Source organism: Panthera pardus, unplaced genomic scaffold (assembly GCF_024362965.1).
Source record: "Panthera pardus isolate Hobbes unplaced genomic scaffold, ASM2436296v1 HiC_scaffold_17, whole genome shotgun sequence".
NCBI lineage: Eukaryota > Metazoa > Chordata > Mammalia > Carnivora > Felidae > Panthera > Panthera pardus.
Window position 1 is genome coordinate 17,243,057 of NW_026526732.1, and position 19,790 is coordinate 17,262,846.

The 19,790-nt window shown below is 39.8% G+C and overlaps 1 protein-coding gene across 1 annotated transcript in view; it reads left to right on the top strand.

Moving 5' to 3' along the window:
- The first annotated feature begins 6,403 nt into the window (after window positions 1-6,403).
- PPIL4 (peptidylprolyl isomerase like 4) overlaps window positions 6,404-19,790 on the top strand; it is a 37,062-nt gene continuing 23,675 nt past the window's right edge. The window contains exons 1-7 of the mRNA XM_019425017.2: window positions 6,404-6,535; window positions 12,156-12,223; window positions 12,308-12,372; window positions 12,632-12,749; window positions 13,449-13,591; window positions 14,087-14,183; window positions 14,924-15,040. Coding sequence (XP_019280562.1) covers window positions 6,466-6,535; window positions 12,156-12,223; window positions 12,308-12,372; window positions 12,632-12,749; window positions 13,449-13,591; window positions 14,087-14,183; window positions 14,924-15,040 — 678 coding nt within the window. The 5' untranslated portion in view covers window positions 6,404-6,465. The remainder of the gene's footprint in view (window positions 6,536-12,155; window positions 12,224-12,307; window positions 12,373-12,631; window positions 12,750-13,448; window positions 13,592-14,086; window positions 14,184-14,923; window positions 15,041-19,790) is intronic.

Sequence of the window (19,790 nt, forward strand, 5' to 3'; positions counted from 1 at the left end):
TAAAATTAGTATATTCTAGCAAGACTAGTATATGTGGGTATGCTCATAACTTTAGCTGTGTGTATGTGTTTACATATATAAAATAAAAATAATGGTAATATGGGTGAAGACTGTTCTACATCATAAACAGAGTATGTCACGTTTAGAGGGGAAATTTTATTAAATCGGTAGTTCTCACCCTTGGCTGCACGTGGGAATTGCCCGGAAAGTTTTAAAAATTACTGACTCTGGGGTCTTCCGGGGCACCCGAGTTTCTGATTTCATTAGTCAGGGCTGCTGCTCAGGCATTGGTAGTTAAGTTCCCCAAGTGATTTATTGTGACAATGTTGAGGATCAACCACACATCAAACGTTCAACATTCAGCATATCTCTTTAGACCGCACGGGAACAACATTCTCAGCAGGAAACCAGTCTACCTGGGCCCTGGGGGCCTTTCTAGTCAGTTTCTTAATCTATAAAATAAAGATGATGTCTTCCCCCTTTCGTATTCTTAAAAAATATTTTATGAAACTCTCCAAAGCAGAGAGTGCCAAAAAGGTCGGCATTTCAGATTAATAGGTTTGAATATTGATTGAGAAGAACTTGGAGATATTACCATTCAAGGCAGAATAAGAAACATTTAGCCTTTTTTTTTTTTTTTTTTTTTTTTAAAGTAAAACGTTTGACTTGGAAAGAACCCAAGCCTCTTTCTCTCTTAGCCCTTCTTTTATCAAACCCTCTCCACATGCCTGATTTTCTAGCTGGGGTAAATTTTAAAATCTTTGTGGTATACTACAAAATCATTCAACTAACTCCTTGCCTACTATGAGATATGCAACAACATTATTAACTTGCAAGTGGTTTCTGCAATGAAGTCCCACCCACTCTTGGGGTCCAACTACAACCACTGGGTTTTTCACTCTATTTCACACTGCCTGGATTAAAAAGGAATCTGAAGATTAGAACACATGACATGTAGATTTGCATAACTTTAATTGGTAACATATGTATAAGATTCTAAAGTACCTTTATATGAAAAAGTAGATAGGGAAGATGAAGTAGTCTGTGTTTTTCAACAGAGCTCTCCCCCATAGTCTTACCATCCATTATTCTTCCACTTGTTTGTCTCCATAGCTAGTTCTGAGCTCCAGGAAGGCTTTGACCAAAACAGTAAAAAAGCCTGCTAGTTTAGGGGTTTGTTGGAGGTTTTGGCACACACCAATAAGTAATTCTCTGCCACACCACCTAAGTGTCCTACAATTTAATTTGATTCTGACACCATCTACTTAGAGATGGCATCAGATCCCACAGGATAAGGGCTCAGTCCCATGAGACAGCCCACACCTACCTTCACCCACACATACTTCAGATGCCAGTTGCAAGCCCAGGTTATTACCTGTGCTTCTGACCAATCAGCTACAGAGCAGAGGTTCCAATGACTCCCTCCATGGACTAGATTAATTTGCTGGAGCAGAACTCAGGGAAACACTTACGTTTATCAGTTTATATTAAAGGATATAATAGAACGTACAGATGAACAGCCAGAGGGAAAGAGATGCATAGGATAAGGTATGTGGGAAGGGGCAGAGCTCCCATGCCTTCTCCAAGCATGCCATACTCCTAGCACCTCCCCCTGTTCACCAGCCTTGAAGCTCTCCAAACCCTGTACTTATAAGATTTTAATAGAGGCATCATCAATCATTAACTCCATTTTCAGCCCTTGTGCCATCTGAAGAAAATCAGGGGAAGGGCTGAAAATTCTAGGTGTCTAGTTACATCGTGGTCTTTCTGGTGACCAGCCCTCAACCAGGAGCCAGCCAGACGCCCACTAAGAGTTACTTCATTAGAACAAAAGACTCCAATCACCCAGGAAATCACAATGGCTTCCGAAGCTCTGTGTCAGTAACAGAGTCAAAGACCGATATTAGAGGTGCCTGGCTGGCTTAGTTGGAAGAGCATGTGACTCCTAATCTTGGGGTCATGAATTCGAGACCCACATTGGGCCTAGAGCTTACTTAAAAAAGAAAAAAAAAGACCAATATTAGAACAAGAGATGGTCCTACTATTCTTTTTTTTTTTTTTAAACATTTATTCATTTTTTTGAGAGTGTGAGTGGGGGAAGGACAGAGAGAGATGGAGACACAGAATCCAAAGTAGGCTCCAGGCTCCAAGCTGTCAGCACAGAGCCCGATGCAGGGCTCAAACTCACGAACCGTGAGATCATGACCTGAGCCAAAGTTAGATGCTTAACCAACTGAGCCACCCAGGTGGCCCTCCTAGTAGTCTTATCACTTAGGAAATTACACGGTTTTGGGGAGCTCCATGCCAGGAACTGGGGGCAGAGACCAATATGCATTTTCTATTAATGCACAGCATGCCTTTTATATGCAAAACAATCAATCCAGAGTCCATATTCTGAATCCCCTCCTTTATCAGGAGGCAATATTCCTCTGTCCTAATCATCCCAGAGACAGGTACTGGACAATTAGATATAGCCTATATACCCCAGAGCCCACTGAAATTATTCAAACTAGCCAACAAAGCCTGTTTATCCTACCTTTTCTTACTTTCCCCATAGAGACCACAATAAGAACTCTTGCCTATGGTTTCCTCTTGGCCCCTTCCGCCTCCTGACCAACCCTGGTACTTTCTATTTGGCCCTGCATGGCATGGTGTGCTACTGCCTGTCTTGGGAACTGTGAGTAACAAACCACTTTTTTTTCTTTTGTGTTTATTTATTTATTCTGAGAGAGAGAGCGAGCAGTGGAAGAGCAGAGAGAGAGGGAGAGAAGAATCCCAAGCAGGCTCCTCACTGTCAGCACGGAGCTGAATGGGGGCTGGATATCACAAACTGCAAGCTCAGACCTGAGCTGAAACCAAGAGTCAGATGGAGCCACCCTGTGCCCCCAAAACTATTTTTTCAATGGCATTCATCTCCTGACCTGTTGGCTTCACCATACATGAATAATACTAAAACTTACATTTTATTTTTTTAAAGGTCTTTTTTTTTAAGTTTACTTCTTTATTTTGAGAGAAAGAAAGAGAGAGAGCGCGCGCGAGAGAGAGCAGGGAATGGGCAGAGAGAGAGGGAGAGAGAAAATCCCAAGCAGGCTCCATGCTGTCAGCACAGAGCCTAACCCAGAGCTCAATCTCACGAACTGTGAGATCATGACCTGAGCCGAAATTAGGAGTTGGATGCTTAACCAACTGAGCCACCCAGGTGCCCCCAAACCTACATTTTAAAACACCATACTGATATCGACTGAAAAGGTCAATGCTACAATAATCACAACAAAGAAAAGGCAGTTAAAGTTCTTGACAAAGATAGCCAGTTGAAGAAGCAGGCTTTTCAGCCAGCCAGAATTGTTCTGTAGCCCCTGGACTGCCACTGTCCCAGATATCTTACTGTAAATGTTATGACAAAAGTCACTAGGATGAATCTCAGTTCACCAAACTGAAATTTCTTAGGGTGTGAGGGGGAAAAGCAGGAAAAGGAACAAAAGTTGAATAAAGGAAATCATGCTGGACTTGTCAAACATGTGAATACTCTACAACAAATATGATCATAAATAGTACATTGTGTGTGCATGTGTGCGTGTGTGTGTATGTTTTAAGTAGGCTTTACACCCAGCATGGGGCCCAACATGGGGCTTGAACTCATGACCCTGAGATCAACACCTGAGCTGAGATCAAGAGTCAGATGTGCTGACAGCTCAGAGCCTGGAACCTGCTTCAGATTCCGTGTCTCCCTCTCTCTCTACCCCTCCCCTGCCTGCGCTTCGTCTATCCCTCAAAAATAAATAAACTTTAAAAAAACAAACAAACAGAGTCAGATGTTTAGCCAACCGAGGAACCCAGGTACTCCATGCGTTTTTGTTGTTCATATATTTAGTCATTTAATATCAGGATTTTACTTTTGGCAATTTTAGTAAGGCTACAGACTTTTGAATGTGGTTTGTTCAGATTAGGCATATGAAAAGATGTCAACAGAGAAATTAGTCACGATGGTTGGTGATATTGATATTTGGAAGGGAATACAAATTTATTAATCTTTTCTCTAAATTAAATCTACTTGAGTATTTATATTTGGTAGAACTGTGAAGGAGGTATCTCATTTCTCTTCACCTATGTATCTACTATATAAACCACTTAAATATTTATACCATTAGAAATTCCAAGTGTAATTAAGATGATGACAATCATAAACTATATCATGTCATGAAATGGCATTTTCCCCACGAAGGTAGAGTATTTGATATTTAATGATATGTCAGTAAGTGTATGTGTGTGTGTGTGTGTGTGCTCAGCACACCATAATTTAAAGATCTAGCAAATTACACACTGAGTAATAAATAAGGTATTCTATCTTGGGCATAAGATATACACACCTGGGCTTGGAGTCTGCAAAAGAGACTGGCAATATCATTTCTGGTCATTAGTGAATCACTTTATATATGAAATGAATGATTCCTCATATTTGTTATGTCAATTTCTAATTCTTTTTGTAATAGTCCAAATTTGTCATTAAAAATTAGTTAATTTTTCCAAATCCTCTTTTTTTCTTCATCTATAATATTTCTTTTAAGCATATACAAAATTCTATCAAATATTACCCTGTAATCTGTACTCTTACTATATTGGGAAAAGATCAGATGACTTCAATGCAGTGTCCAAAATAGCTGTACTATTTTACATTCCCATCAACAATTTCATTGTTATTTTAATTTGCATTTCTTTAATTACTTGCCAATATTCATTAATTCACTCAGCTAATATTTATTCATCCATTAAGTGGCAAGCTGTCATAAGCACTAGGGATATAACAGTAAATAAGACAGGCAAAATTGGCTTTAGCCTTCTAGAGCTTATATTTTATTTTATTATTATTGTTTTTAAATGTTTATTTTTTTTTAATTTTTAACGTTTATTTATTTTTGAAGGAGAGAGAGAGACAGAGCGTGAGTGGGGGAGGGGCAGAGAGAGAGGGAGACACAGAATCCCAAGCAGGCTCCAGACTCTGAGCTGTCAGCACAGAGCCGGACACAGGGCTCGAACTCACGGACTGTGAGATCATGACCTGAGCCGAAGTCGGAGGCTCAACAGACTGAGCCACCCAGGTGCCCCTTAAATGTTTATTTTTGAGAGAGAGGGAGGGAGTGCAAGCAGGGGAGGGGCAGAGGTAGGGACAAAGGATTTGAACCAGGCTCTGGGCTGAGGGCAGAGAGCCGGATGCAGGGCTCCAACTCAGGAACCGTGAGATCATGACCTGGGCGGAAATCCAGAGTTGGACGCTTAATGGACTGAACCACCTAGGCGCCCCTAGAGCTTATATTTTAATAATATAAAAATATAAACAAATTCATAAATAGCATGTTAGATAGTAAAAAGTGCCATGGAGAAAAGCTGTCTGGAAAAAAACCAAACATGTATGTATACGGGGTTAATTTTAATTATGGTGGTCAGGGAAGGGTTCATTGAGATGACCTATGAGCAAGAGACCTATAGTAGGTGAAGGAGACCCATGCAAGTATCTAGACAAGAGGGTTTTAATCTGAACGCGCAGCGAGCCCCTAGGCCTGAGGCAGAAGAATGGCCAATAGTGTTCAAAGAATAGCAAGAGTCTTGTGTGGCTTCAGAATAGGAGAGAAGACAAGTAAGACCTGGCAGCAGAGTATCCGGTACGGCCTTGTAGACCGTTATAAAAACGTTGGCTTTTATTTAGATGTGAAGTAATTGGAAGCTAGAAGTATGTATAAAATGGTAAAAAAAAAAAAAAAAAGGGGAGTGATCTGCTTGGACAGATTTCGGGGAATAAACTTTGCATGGAAACCCTGAACGGAGACCAAATGTAGTTAAGTCTTCAAAGTCAAAGATTATGGATAAAACCAGTAGAGAGTTGGGGCTGAAGCCTTTTAGCTTGTCGCACGAAGGGCCAACCACTATCTGTTGCCGTAACAAGGCCTCTGCCCCAGGCACGATTAGCCAGGGAAGAACTCCCTGTGAACCACCTTTCTGGGTGACAAATTGTGCATTTAACGCCTAAAGGTTTCGATTTAGGGAGACGAGAAGACACCGATTAGGAAACCCCGAGTAGTACCCGCAAGAACACAGGCGAAGCTGGCGCCATTGTCGCCCTCGAGGCGGCGAGGAGCAGAGAAGAAACGGCTGCTGGAAGGTCCGCCTCGTTCTTGAGATGGACACAAAAGAGGCACAATACCCTTTACAGACGTCCTTTCGAGCGACAGGCTTCCGTGCCAGTCGCCCGGGGCGAACCAGGATTTTCAAAAGGACCGCGCCAGAGGCGGGACCCATCACCGCCCCACCACGCGGACACAGCCAACGCGCGGACCGAGCCGCCTGCGAGGGGGGCGGAGTCGCCGGAAGAATGACGTAAAAAGGCGTCGCGCCGAGAGTGACGCGTGGCGTAGACCACGACGGGCTGCGCCTGTCACACCCGCGGCTTGTTGCGGAGGAGCAGCGGGCGCCATGGCGGTTCTGCTGGAGACCACTCTGGGCGACGTCGTCATCGATCTGTACACCGAGGAGCGGCCGCGCGGTGAGGCCCGGGCCCGGCTCGCGTTTCGCCGGGGCCGCGCTCTCCTTTCCCCACTGTCCCTTCGCTGCCCGGCCCCCTTGACCGGGTTCGGGCTTCTGGGCTCCTGGCGCCCACGACTGGGCTGTTTCACTAGCGGGCCGTGGTTGGAAAAGTTTTTGTGAGGAGCGGCCTCTGTCTCGAATCTGGTGCCGGCCAATCGGGTGGCGGGTGCTTGTGGCATTAAATGCCTGTGTGTGCGCGTGTGTGCGCTTGCAGGCTGCATATAACCAAGCCTGTAGGTTTTGTGGCTGTACTGCGCTTTACTCGTGAGAGGAACACAACCAGTATTCCTTGGGGTGTAACCAGGGAGTCCTGATGGAAGTACGAAGGATGTGTTTGGAGCAGTGAGTGTGGGCATCCAGCGTGGGTGGAGGAAGGGCTGTCCGGAGGTGTGCACGGAGCCGTAGCAAACGCTCATTGATCGCCAGCTGTGTAGACTGCCAGGCTCTGGGATAGGCGTCTTGTCCTTAAGGGTCTAACTTTCCACCGAGAGAAATAGGCGTGGGAGCCCCTTTAAGTGTTGTTAAGTCTTACAAACCCATTGTAAGTGTTGTGGTTGAAGAATGTGTAAGTTGCCATGGAAACCGGAGGGAGGAGTGATTCTTCCTGGCTGGGGGCGGGGAGAAGTGAAGCCAGCAAAGAAAGTAGAACACTTGAACTAGCTCTTTGAAAGATGAGTGGGAGTGAGGGTGTGTGTGTGTGTGTGTGTTTTTTTTTTTTTTTAAGTTTGCTTAGAACTTTCTGGAAACAGCAAGTAGTTTGGCAGGGCTTGAAGGAATGATATGTGACACGGAATGGCAGACTGCGTGTCTGGTCGTATAGGTTATATTGGTTAGGTCAGATGTGAATAGCCTTGTGTGCTCTACTGACGACTGATGAGGGTCCTGGAAGGTTTTAAAAGCAGGATTGAGGCATGGCCGACTTGTTTTAGGAAGATAAGGGGCAACAGTGGAGGATGTTTCAGATCAGGGAGAAGCTGGAGGCCACAGAGATAAGTTACAATTAGCATCCTGTCCCCTTGGAACGCAGAGTCCATCAAAAGGATGAAACGAGGGGCGCCTGGGTGGCTCAGTTGGTTAAGCGTCTGACTGCATCTCAGGTCGAAGTCTCGCGGTCTGCGAGTTCGAGCCCCACGTCAGGCTCTGTGCCCATTGATCGGAGCCTGTTTCGGATTCCGTGCCTGCCGCTCTGTCTGACTCTCTCCCGTCCGTTGTCTGTGCCAAAAAAGTAAATAAAGGTTAAAAAAAAAAAAAATTAAAAAAAAAAAAAAGGATGAAACGAGGGGCGCCTGGGTGGCTCAGTCGGTTGAGCGTCCGACTTCGGCTCGGGTCATGATCTCACGGCTGGTGGGTTCGAGCCCCGCCGTTGGGCTCTGTGCTGACAGCTCGGAGCCTGGAGCCTGCTTTGGATTCTGTGTCTCCCTCTCTCTCTCTGCTCCTCTCCTGCTCATGCTCTGTCTCTCTCTCTGGCTCTCAAAAATAAATAAACATTCAAAAAAAATTTTTTTTAAAAGATGAAACAAGCCACAGTACCACCTGCAGTAATTGCTTTCCTGCTGTCCCAGTATCCTACACTCAGTTGTACACCCCCGACTCCCACCCCACAATGCTACATGCTCAGTCATACTTCCCGGCCTTTCTCATACTGTTGCCTCTACCCCACAGTTCTCTCTACTGTTGTCCTGTTGGCCGACTTCCTGCTTATAATTCACACCTTGGATCAAGCATGATTTCTTCTGTGAGGCTCTCCCTTGTCCCTGAGCAGAGTTAGATCTGTTTCTTCTGCTCTAAGATCTTTTTAAAAAGCATGTAACACATTCTGTTACATCGTTTGCCTGTTAATCCTGTAATTGTTTGCAGTTCTTGTCTCCTCAAGAACGTAAACTCCAGGAGAGGAGGGACTGTAGTGCCTTCCTTGTCTTTCTATCCTAAGCACCTAGTGCAACGCCTGCCACTTTGCACACACTAAAGGCTCATTATAGTGACTAATGTATATATGTGTGTGTTTGTTAGTTAGGATTCTCTGTGCAGATGATAGAAACTCAAATTACATTGGCTTAAACAAAGAAAATAATTGATTGCCTCCTGCTACTGGGGTAAACTTGGCTTTAAGGATGGTGGGATCCAGGGGTTCAAATGATGTTATAGGGAATTGTATTTTTCATCTCTTGGTTTGCTTTTCTTTGAGTTGGTTACTTCGTGTGGGGCACCTGGCTGGGGCCTCTTTTCCCAGGGTTGTGAGGAATTCAAGAGGGAGTAGGGTTTGCCCACCTAGTGAACGCAGGCAGAATAGACAAGTAGCAATTCTGCAACTGCAGTTTGGAACGCTAAAAACTAAGCCCACCCCATTTGTATATATTTGCAAGCATGTGATTGGATACTTACTTACGCGTGTAACTGCTTATCAACTTATAGTAAACATATCCAGGCTTATTTTCCTTCCTCCCTCCCTCTCTCCCTTTCTGCTATTTCTTTCATTTTTTTACTTTTTAGTATAGAAAACTTGAAACCTATACAGAAGTAGAAAGAGTCACGTAAATGAACCTTCATGCGCCAATGACCGGCTATAATGAAGAGCTGTCAACACATAACCAGTATTGTTTCATTTATACTGGATTTTTTGTAATAAGTCTATTACATGGGGTTTATTTTATCTGTAATTACTTCATTTTGTATTTAAAAAAAAATTTTAATGTTTATTTTTGACAGAGAGAAACCGAGCGTGAACGGGGGAGGGGCAGAGAGAGAGAGGGACACAGAATCTGAAACAGGCTCCAAGTGGTCAGCACAGAGCTGGACGTGGGGCTCAACTCGGGGACCAGCGAGATCATGACCTGAACTGAAGTCAGGCGTTTAACTGACTGAGCCACCCAGGCACCCCTCATTTTGAATTTCTAAAAAATTATTAAAAAAAAACCATAACCCCAAATCATTATCATATCTTAAAAAATTAGCAGTAATATTTTAATTTCATTCATATTTTATTATTGTCTCATAAATGTTTTAAAAATATTTGGTAATTTGGGGGCATCTGGGTGGCTCAGTCGGTTAAGTGTCCGACTTTGGCTCAGGTCGTGATCTCACTGCTTGTGGGTTCGAGCCCCCATCAGGTTCTGTGCTGACAGCTCCCAGCTCATTGTCTGCAGCTGGCTTCCGATTCTGTCTCCATCTCTCTGCCCTTCCCCCTGCTCAAGTGCGTGCACAAGTGCTCGCTCTCTCTCTCTCTCTGTCTCCTTCTGTGTCTCTCAAATATCAATAAAAAGTAAAAAAATTTTTGATGTTTGTCTATTTTTGAGAGAGAGAGGCAGAGCGCGAGCGGGGGAGGGGCATAGAGAAAAGGAGACGGAATATGAAACAGGCTTCAGGCTCTGAGTTGTCAGCACAGAGCCCAACATGGGGCTCGAACCCATGAACCATGAGATCATGACCTGAGCCGAAGTCTGACGGCCAACCGACTGAGCCACCCAGGTGCCCCAAACATTTAAAAAAATTTTTAAAAAATATTTGCTAATTTAAATGCAGATCCATACAAGGTCCATTATTATATTGGTTGATTTCTTAAATACCTTGTTTTAAAAAATATTTTTTAAAGATTTTATTTTTATTTATTTTTAATTATTTTTTATGTTTATTTTCGAGAGAGAGAGAGAGCAAGTGGGGGACGGGCAGAGAGAGAGGGAGACACAGAATCTGAAGCAGGCTCCAGGCTTTGAGCTGTCTGTACAGAGCCCAACGCAGTCTCGAACTCATGAACCACGAGATCATGACCTGAGCCAAAGTCAGACGCTTAAGTGACTGAGGCACCCAGGCCCCCCTAAAGATTTTATTTTTAAGTAATCTTTACACCCAACATGGGGCTTGAACTCACCACCCTGAGATCGAGCCCCATAATCTACCGACTGAGCCAGCCAGGCACACCCCTTTCTTAAATATCTTTTAATCTATAGATTCTCCCCCTTGCCTTAAAAAAAAAATTTTTTTTTTAAATTTGAGTTTAGTTGACACGTAGCGTTACATTACTTTAGGTGCAGTATAGTGATTCCACTTCTCTGTACATTATTCTGTGTTCACCACCCCCCTTGCCTATTTTAAACGACTTTATATTTTAAGAACAATTTAAGGTTCATAGTAAAATTGAGGGAAAGGTATTTAGAGAGATTTCCCATATACCCCCTATGCTCGCATATGCACAACCTCTCCCATTTTCAGTATCCCCTACCAGAGTGGTATCTTTGTTGCACATTCGTACCATATGCACTATGTAGCATTGTATTTAACAGTCATCCAGAAATCTGTTTTTTTCCAGAAAAACTATCAAGAGCCTGGTATTCAAGACCTTCCAATAGATTAGCCCCGTCCTACCCCTTCAGTCTCTCTACCCTCTCTTACTCTAGTATTACCAGGGTGTTACAGAACGTAAACTGGTCTTTCGGACCCTTCAGAAAGCATTTAAATTTGCACTTCTAGACTTATTCATAATGTCTTCTCAGCTTGAAATGCTTACTCGATCTGCTTTTTGCTTGTCTAGTTCTTTTAATGCCCACCTTAAACCTCCATGAGGTCTTCTAATTTTCCTGGCCAGAAACAATCTTTCTTTTGAACTCTTGCGGCTTTTTTAAACTCACTTTTTACTATTTTGCTATTTAAGTGGCACAAATGGTATTATCGGGTATATCCAGTATTGTAACTAATTTGGTTTGGGTATAAGCTCTCTAGACAGCCTCATAGGTCTTTCTGTCTGGTTTCTGGCTTAATGTTCCGAGAACTTGTTAGTGTATCTCTCCACAATTAGACTGTGAACTTGTCGAGGACAGGGACTATGGTTTAATGGCATTTGTGACAGTGGTGCCAGGCACCTAAAACGTACTCAGTAAATGTTTATTGAATAAGTGAGTGAATTGATATGAGAAACCTGGTATATGATCAGCGTATGGATTTTTGTGAAGGGCTATTTAATCATCGTAAAAAAATTGGTCTCAGGTGCTTTGCTGGCTCACTTGGGCTTGGGGTTGTGAGTTCGAGCCCCATGTTGGGTATAGAGATTACTTAAAATAAAATCTCTAAAAAAAATTGGTCTCAGATATTTGATTTTCTCTAATTTATATAATTTATATCCATTTACAGGTACTCTGCTGGATTCATATAGTATACGTCTAAGAGTATACTATATATGTACTACACGTACATATATATACAGTATATACTATATTATATAATATATTACTGTATTATAGTATATTGTGTTATATAATTATACTGTATTGTAGTATACTCTTTGTTCTTTTTTTTCTCTTGCAAAACTAATCCATTAATAAATGATTGCTTATCCCAAATGTTAGTTTCCTGCATTAGCTCGGATGATCAAGAAGTCCTAAAAAAAAAAAAAGAGAATACAAAGATGATTTAAAATATATTGTTTTTTTCCTAGACTTACTTCCTTTTTTATGACTTTGGACATTTGAGCATTGGGGGGAAGTGTTTATGTGGTAATTTAGAAATTAAATTATACCAACTGTGCATATACTTGCTTAAAAATGTATTTGTGAACTACTGTGATAAGTTTAATATTTACTTTCTTTCAGCCTGCTTGAATTTCCTGAAGTTGTGCAAAATAAAATATTACAATTATTGTCTTATTCACAATGTACAGGTAAGTTGGTAGATATTAGTCATGTCTATTATTGGAACCACTTAGCAAACTCTGTGATTTAATAATGTATCCTATTTATTATAGAGGGATTTTATTATACAAACTGGTGATCCTACAGGGACTGGCCGTGGAGGAGAGTCTGTTTTTGGGTGAGTTCTTTTGTTTTTAAATGAGAAAAAATAGAATTGCCTCTTAACAGTGTTAACTAGCATATTTCAATCAGCTTTTTAAAATATCGTTCAAAGATAGATTTTTCCCTTAAGTTCCCTAAATGTCTATAGCAAAAAAGAGTATGTTGAATCATAATGGTATTTCTACAAAGAAATGGCAGTTCTGTTTGGTACTAGAACTTCTGTATTTCATATTGAGGGTACTTATATTTTAAAGCTTTATTATGTATTTTTTCAGTCAACTGTATGGTGATCAAGCAAGCTTTTTCGAAGCTGAAAAAGTACCAAGAATTAAGCACAAGAAGAAAGGCACTGTGTCCATGGTGAACAATGGCAGTGATCAACATGGATCTCAGGTGAGGAATTGAGTGAGAAGATGAATTTTGTTTTAAAATGAAGGACTAGAAAGAGCCACAGAGTTATCTTTTCAAACTACCCAATAAGAAGAGAATTGCAAAGATAGTTGTTAGAAGAAAAATATTACACTATATTTTTTTCTATATAAAAAAATTTGGGGGGGTGCCTGACTGGCTCAGTAGGTAGAGTGTGCGACTCTTAATGTCGGGGTTGTGAGTTTGAGCTTCATGTTGGGTGTAGAGATGACTTAAAAATAAAATGTTTAAAAAAAGTTATCTTGTCCTTTTAAATGTAAGGTATGTCCATTATGAGGAGATCAGAAAACACAACACAGTACATGGGAGAAAATAGCATCTACAATCCCACTATCCATGGATCATCACTGTTGACACTGTGGTCTGTACTTCAAAACAGATCATATTGAGAACCTTTCATTCATTGTCTCGTTTAATCCTTACAACAACCCATTTTGGGGTAGATGGGTTTTTTTCCTCACAGTTCACATGTGAAGAAACTGAGCTTTGGTTTGCCCAAGTATTCTAAACAATCAGGGAATACTTTTTAAAAGTAACAAGTGGATAAGAATCCACACAGTTAACGTGAAGTATTACTTTTGTGTATTTTTTCTATCAGTCTGTCATTGATTTCAGTTAGAATTATAGATCTATTTTTATATTTTGCTGTGTCTTTCTATGCAGTTTCTTATTACTACAGGAGATAATCTAGATTACCTTGATGGTGTTCATACGGTGTTTGGTGAGGTGACAGAAGGCATGGACATAATTAAGAAAATTAATGAGACCTTTGTTGACAAGGACTTTGTACCATATCAGGATATCAGGTGTGTTTGGTGTCTCAATGTACTAGAATGTTTTAATACTGTAGTGTTTGACACATAGTGGAGATATCAAGTGCAGGACTGGTTTTTGGATAATTCCAAAATGTGTATTAATACAAGACTATAAAACTCCATAAAGCAAACGAGATTTTTTTGTATTTTTATACTTGTACTAATTAATTATAGTTGCTTATGTTGGGAAGAATTATTAATCCTTTAATTTAGTTTTTAAAAAATGCATATTGAGTAATAATGGCAAAACTACTAAGATTTAGACATTTATGTTAATATTAGACATGTTATTTTAGAGCAATGCAGAGTAGTAAATCTAAGATAAATGGTACTCTAGTAATATATCCTTGTGCATTAAAATTTAAGTGCCTATGGTTCTTTGTCATTAGAGATACTTAAGACATTTGTTACAACCTTTATAAAAAGTAAAACAGGGGTTCTGAAATAATGTAAATGTAACCTTTTGACTTGGATTTATTTTGTAAGGATAAATCACACAGTGATTTTAGATGATCCATTTGATGACCCTCCAGATTTATTAATCCCTGATCGATCACCAGAACCTACAAGGGAACAGCTCGATGTAAGTGGAGCCTTCTTGTGATTGAATGTATGTGCATACTAATGCTTTGCATAGATTTTGCTTTTTAGTCCGTTAAAACTTATTTCTTCAGAATGTCTTGCTTGATCAGTTGTACTAGGACAAGTTTAGAATTATTTTTTCCTTTCCCTAATTTCTTTTCATTTCCCTGATTTTCTTTCTTCAATTTCTGTTCCACCAGTAGAGCCTTAGCTCTAGAAGTTTATGTTAATACCTTGTGAAAATGTTTTTCTTATCTCCTAACTCTGTGTAGGAGTATAGCTTTAAGGCTAAATTAAACATCATCTTGTAAGGGAGCTTTTCAACTGGGGACACTCTGGAGCTATACTAGAACCTCGATATTTTTGTGGCATAATGCAGACTTTTTCCTCTTACATTTTAAGGTATAAGTTTCTGTTTATGAAGCTTTGTCAAAGCTGAATTGATTTTTATAGTTGGGATTTGGTGCTTAACTTTTAAGATCATTTATCTTCCGCATTCAGCACTGAGTTGGATACTAGATAGTTTCTTTAAAAATGTTTATCTTGATTTAACAATAAATTAGAAGCTTAGTCTGGCCGATATTATCAAATTAATTTAAAATAATTTTCTGAGGCTTGTAAGTTTGTTTGAGTTTCTGTTCTAACATATTTGATGGAACTAAGGATAAAGTGCCATGTCTCCCATGTTTCTCAGATTTTTCAATTCTTTCAGTATATTTTTAAGTGGCTTCTGCCTTACAGAGTGGTCGAATAGGAGCAGATGAAGAAATTGATGATTTTAAAGGAAGATCAGCTGAAGAAGTAGAAGAAATAAAGGCAGAAAAAGAGGCCAAAACTCAAGCTATTCTGTTAGAAATGGTAAGATGATTATCTTTGGTCATATAGTTGTTCTGAAATTTATTTAATATGTAACTCATTGTAAATTTATTTTTGGCTCTTTGATAATCAAAATATTAAAAACTTAGCTTTGAATTTTTTCTGGATTAAATTTTATAGGACACATGAAAGGTAAACAAATTTTGGTTCCATTATCAATATAGTGCTAAGTGCCTTTTTCAAAAATAGGCAGTGGATATACAACTTCAAATATGGGTTGAATTTCAATTATTTATATTCATCTCATTCATTTATTTTATTTTAGAGAGAGTGTGCGTGTGTGTGAGCTGGGGAGACGGGCAAAGGGAGAGGGAGAAAGAGGGAGAATCCCAAGCAGCTCCAAGCTCAGCACAGAGCCCAGTATGGGGCTTAATCCCATGACCTTGGGATCATGACCTGAGCCGAAACCAAGAGCTGGATGGCTTAACCAACTGAGCCACCCATGTACCCCTATTTATCTCATTTTTAAAGAGTGTTTATTGCACTGAATTTTATGTATATTAATAATTCTTTATACAACTCAAGTATTGAGGTTAAGTAGTTATAGGAGGAAGGAACCTGTGTAGAAATTGAGCACCCTAAAACATACTGCTTTGTATTATTAACAGTATGAAGTCCTTTGGGGAACAGTTCCTCAATAGTGATTAATTGACCTACCAGACATTTTTTCCATTTGTTAATTTTTTGTGGAATAGGCATACCTATCACACAGTAGATCATCAATAAATATTTGAATGAATAATTCAGTTTTTATTATTATCATTGTTTTACATAGTAGAGCTTGCAGATTCTTGCCCTGTTTCAAAATTCATTGTTCTCATCTCAAGCTGAAGGAACAAATATTAAAGGTTACAATTCAAGAAAACTTTACTGCATTAAAAAAAATTTGAAAATACACTTTTTAATGAGCACACTGTGTATCTGGAACTATTGACCCAGAACAACAAACAGAATAACAAGTTCTAAGAAAATTACTGCACTTAAAAGAAAAATCTTTTGAGCAACTGGGCAGGAAGAATATGTGACTTATAAGTGAAAGAACATTATATTAGCATCAGAATTTCAAAAGCAAAAGTACAGGCAATTTATGCCAGGAAGATGTTGGGTTAGCATAACAAAACCTTTTATTTTTCAGATAATTTCAAATTTATGAGAAAGTTAAAAAAGTAGTACAGAGAACTTCTCTATACCTTTTACTCAGATTCACCAATTTTTAACATTTTTGCCACATCTGCTTGATTATTCATTCTCCCTTTCTCTCTCCCGTCCTCCTCTCTCCAATTATACATGTATATACACATATTATTTTTTCTGGACCATTCGAAAATGAGTCCTAAACATCATTCCTTTTTACCTCTTATATCAGTGTGCATTTCCTCAGAGCAACAATATTATTATGCATATTCACAGTACAGTTATCAAAATCCGGAAATTTAAAATTGATAAAAATTTTACCCATGTTTCAATTTTGTCAGTTATTTCAGTAATATCTTTATAACTTTCCCCATAAAGTCTAGAATCCAGCTCTTAACTGATCATCTGTTGCATTTAGTTATCATGTTTCTTCTAACCTTTGAAAGAATTCCTTAACCTGTCTATTTTTCATGCTGTTACCATTTTTGAGGAATACAAGCCATCTGTTTTATAGAATATTCAACAGTTGCCTTGTGATTAGATTCAGATTATGTGCACAGACAGAATACTACATAAGTGACCTTCTCAGATGTTACATTTGCAGTAACAGGTCCGCAATATCCATCTGCCCTTCATTGGAAAGTGTTCATTTTGATTACTTGATCGAGGTAATCCTCTGCCTGGTGTCTCCATTGCATACTTGGTTTTTCCCTTGCAGCTAGTAAACAATCTGTAGCATTTGAGACCTTTCAAATATCTTGTCCCTTATCAAACTGTCCCTGTGGATTTCTCAGCTGTTCATGATTCTTGTCTCAACCAGCCTTTACTTTGATGAATGTAGAGTGGTGATTTTCTAATTCCCACTACTTCTACACTTGTCAGTCTGCCTTCTACTGTAAGGAATGGCCCTTCTTTTTTATCTTTTTATTTATATGTGCATTTTTACTAAGGACTCATGGATTCTTTTTTTTGCTTTGACTTTAATAAATTTGGAGTTTATATATTTTTTTAAGATTTTACTTTTTTAAAAATGTTTATTTATTTTTGAGACAGACAGATTGTGAGCAGGGGAGGGGCAGAGAGAGAGGGAGACAGAATCCGAAGCAGGCTCCAGACTCTGAGCTGTCAGTATAGAGCCTGACGCGGGGCTTGAACCCATGAACCATGAGATCATGACCTCAGCCGAAGTCAGATGCTCAACCGACTGAGCCACCCAGGTGCCCCAAAGATTTTACTTTTTTAAGTAATATTTACACCGAGCATGGTGCTTGGTAAGATCACAACCCCAAGATCAAGAGTCGCATGCTCTACCGACTGAGCCAGCCAGGTACCCCTAAGTAGATTTTATTTTTTAGGGCTGATTTAGGTTTATAGAAAGATTGAATAGAAAGTAACAGAGAATTCTCTGTGCACACTCATCCCTCTCCCCAACAGTTTCTCTTATTATTAACATCTTGCATTAGTGTGGTAGATATGTTACACTTGGTGAGTCAATATTTGATAAATATTATTAACTAAAGTCCATAATTTACATTAGGTTTCACTCTGTGTTGTACATCTTGTGAGTTTTGAGAAATGTGTAACAACATGTATCGGTCATTACAGTATCATACATAATAGTTGCACTGCCCTAAAAATCCTCTGTGCTCACATATTCATCTCTCCCTGCCCCCCTCCCCTGGCAGCCACTGGTCTTTTTTTACTGTCTGCATAGTTGCGTTTTCCCGAATGTCATATAGTTGGAATCACATAGTATGTATCCTTTTAAGATTGCCTTCTTTCACTTAGCCATTTGCACTTAAGATTCCTCCGTGTATTTTTGTGGCTTGATAGCTCATTTCTTTTGATCACGAAATAACATTCCATTGTATGGAATGTACCACAGTTTGTTTAAACATTCACCTATTAAAAAATGTCTTGGGGCAGCTGGGTGGCTCAGTCGGTTAAGTGTACAACTCTTGATTTCGGCTCAGGTCATGATCAAAAGGCTGTGAGATCAAGCGCCGGGCTCTGTGCCGGGCATGGAGCCTGCTTAGGATTCTCTCTCTCCCAGCTCGTGCATGTGTGTACTCTCTCTCAAAAAAAGTGTCTTGATTGCTTCCAAGTTTTGGCAAGTATGAACAAATCTGCTGTAAACGTTTGTGTACAGATTTTTGTGTGGACAGAAATTTTTAACTCATTTGGGCAAATACCTAAAGATGCAATTACTGGAATTTATGGTAAGATTATGTTTATCTCTAAAAAACTGCCAAACGGTCCTCCCAACTAGCTGTCCATTTTGCATTCCCACCAGTAATGATGGAGAGTTCCTATTGCTCTACATCCTTGTCAGCATTTGGTATTGTCAGTGTTTTGGATTTTAGCCATTCTAATATGTGGTTGTGTGTTGTTTTGATTCTCACTATTAACAGGTTTCATCTTCTTTTTTTTTTTTTTTTTTTAAGTAAGCTCTATGCCCAGTGTGGGGCTTGAACTCACAACCCTGAGGTCAAGCATGTTCTATCAACTGAGCCAGCCAGGTGCTCCAGATTGTTGTCTTTTGTTAGGCTTCAGAAGCACTGAGCAGATCTAACTGGCTCTGTTGCTTATTACTGTTTCTGATTTTTTAAAAAAAAAAAAATTTTTTTTAAAGTGTGTTTATCCAAGAGGAGATACTTCACATGATAGTGTTATCAGAAATCATTACTGAGAGTTTTCAGATTTATGTATAAAGAAGTATTGTTTGCCCACCTAAAGGCCCATGGCAAATACAGTGTTGCCACAATGAAACCATTTCCATCATGTGTTCTCCCACAGTTGCCCTCATTGGTCCTTTAGTAGAACTGGGATACCGTACTCAGTGCAGTAGTTGGTTGTGAAGTCGAGTTCATTTTGGTTGAAGTAGAAGATGATAGTGAGGGTGAGAGTAAAAAACAAGAAACACTCGCCCTGAATTATTGCTGTTCACATCAAACAGCAACGCAGAAAGAATGGAGCATTACTGATGCAGAAAGCTAGTGTCAGTATGATCATGTTTTTCAAAGGTTTAAAAACAAGCAAAACTAAATTATATTGCTTGGGGATGCATATTTATTTGGGAAAACTCTGAAGATACAGGAGAATGGCCAAAAAGGAAAACCAAAAAGCAGGATATTTGTTACTCTGGTGAGACAAAGTAATGGGATCGGGGACATTTTAGTTCTTTTTTTTTTTTTTTTAATGTTTATTTTGAGAGAGAGAGAATACAAGCAGGGGAAGGGCAGAGTCAGGGAGAGAGAGAAGGAGAGAGAGAATCCCAGGTAGGCTCCAGGCTACCAGTTCAGAGCCCAACATAGAGCTCAATCCCATGAACTGCGAGATCATGATCTGAGCCGAAATGAAGAGTCAAACTCCCAACCGACTGAGCCACCAAAGGGACATTTTAGTTCTTAAGCTAGTTGGCATCGTGGGTGTTTTTTATTTTCATGCTCCATTCCTTAGATATACTTTGTATAATTTTTTTTTTTTTTTTTTTAATATATGAAGTACTTGAAAAAAGAAAAACAGGAGATAAAATTGGGACTTTGAAGCCAGATAGATCTTTGCTCAAATCCCAACTCTGTTGCTTATTACTGGGTGG